Here is a 957-nt window from a genome sequence, read left to right as displayed (position 1 = left end):
TTTTTACTGTATTTATGATGCTTTTATTTTATTTTTATAAATGCAACCTTGGTGAGCAAAAGAGATTTCTTTCAAGACCGCCCCCAATCTATTGAATGGCAGCTTATTGTATATTGAACACGATTTTATTTTAAAGAAAAAGTACTGCAGTGGTACTATAGTACAGCGATGGCAGCATTACCATATTCGTGCACCACAGCAAAGGAAAACCAAAAAAAAAAAACAATCATCTGGGTAGGTGTCAGCTGTGTGGTTGAGCACTCACTGGAGCTGCGTGGTGTGTGCGGCGAGGCAGGCAGAGGGCTGAGAGGGTTGTGTAAACTCAAATTAGATGAATCTCCATGAAACAGCGACAGCGTAAGTCTCCGGTCTCCGATCGTCAGACTTTTAGGCCTCGGCTGCTTCTCTGGAGGAATCTTCCACCACACAGACAGCATATAGCATGAGTCATATCTCCAAATATTAAATTAGTCCACTTTAAAAATGTTCTTTCCTACAAATTACTCCACTCAATCCTTCAATATCGCTAAGAAACGACACAAATGAACATCAAATGGATGTTGACATCAGAGAACGGTACCATTTAACATCACGAACAGCTCACTAACAGCCGCGAACGGAGAAAATAAACGCGAAGGCACCTCGTCGCTGTCAGTGGGTCGCTCCAGTAAGACCTGAGACTTGCTCATGCTCCATTCTTTCCTGTTCTTCTTACTTATCCGATTATCTTCCTCCGAGCGAGACAGAACCGAAACCCTGCTGTCGCTCACGCGGGAGAGCAGAGAACTGAGAAGAAGAAGAGACAATCACATGAAAACCTCTTGCACACCTATACAAATCCTCCGAGCACCTATCGCGCATTTGCACGACAACATTCTGGTTGTGTATCAGTTTAGCAATCTACTTTAAAACACAAATATTACATCTCAGTTTAATGCGAAGAGACTAAGTAAGCCA

At 42.7% G+C, this 957-nt stretch overlaps 1 protein-coding gene across 1 annotated transcript in view; it reads right to left on the bottom strand.

Moving 5' to 3' along the window:
- Positions 1–140: 140 nt before the first annotated feature.
- The window catches only part of LOC122355354 (dedicator of cytokinesis protein 1-like), a 61,773-nt gene continuing 60,956 nt past the window's right edge, over positions 141–957 (bottom strand). Inside the window, exons 50-51 of the mRNA XM_043253523.1 lie at positions 642–786; positions 141–416 (exon numbers count right to left, since the gene is read on the bottom strand). Of these exons, the coding sequence (XP_043109458.1) occupies positions 156–416; positions 642–786 (406 nt within the window). The 3' untranslated portion in view covers positions 141–155. The remainder of the gene's footprint in view (positions 417–641; positions 787–957) is intronic.

Source organism: Puntigrus tetrazona, chromosome 12, assembly GCF_018831695.1.
Source record: "Puntigrus tetrazona isolate hp1 chromosome 12, ASM1883169v1, whole genome shotgun sequence".
Taxonomy (NCBI): domain Eukaryota; kingdom Metazoa; phylum Chordata; class Actinopteri; order Cypriniformes; family Cyprinidae; genus Puntigrus; species Puntigrus tetrazona.
This window is presented reverse-complemented; position numbering and strand designations above follow the sequence as displayed.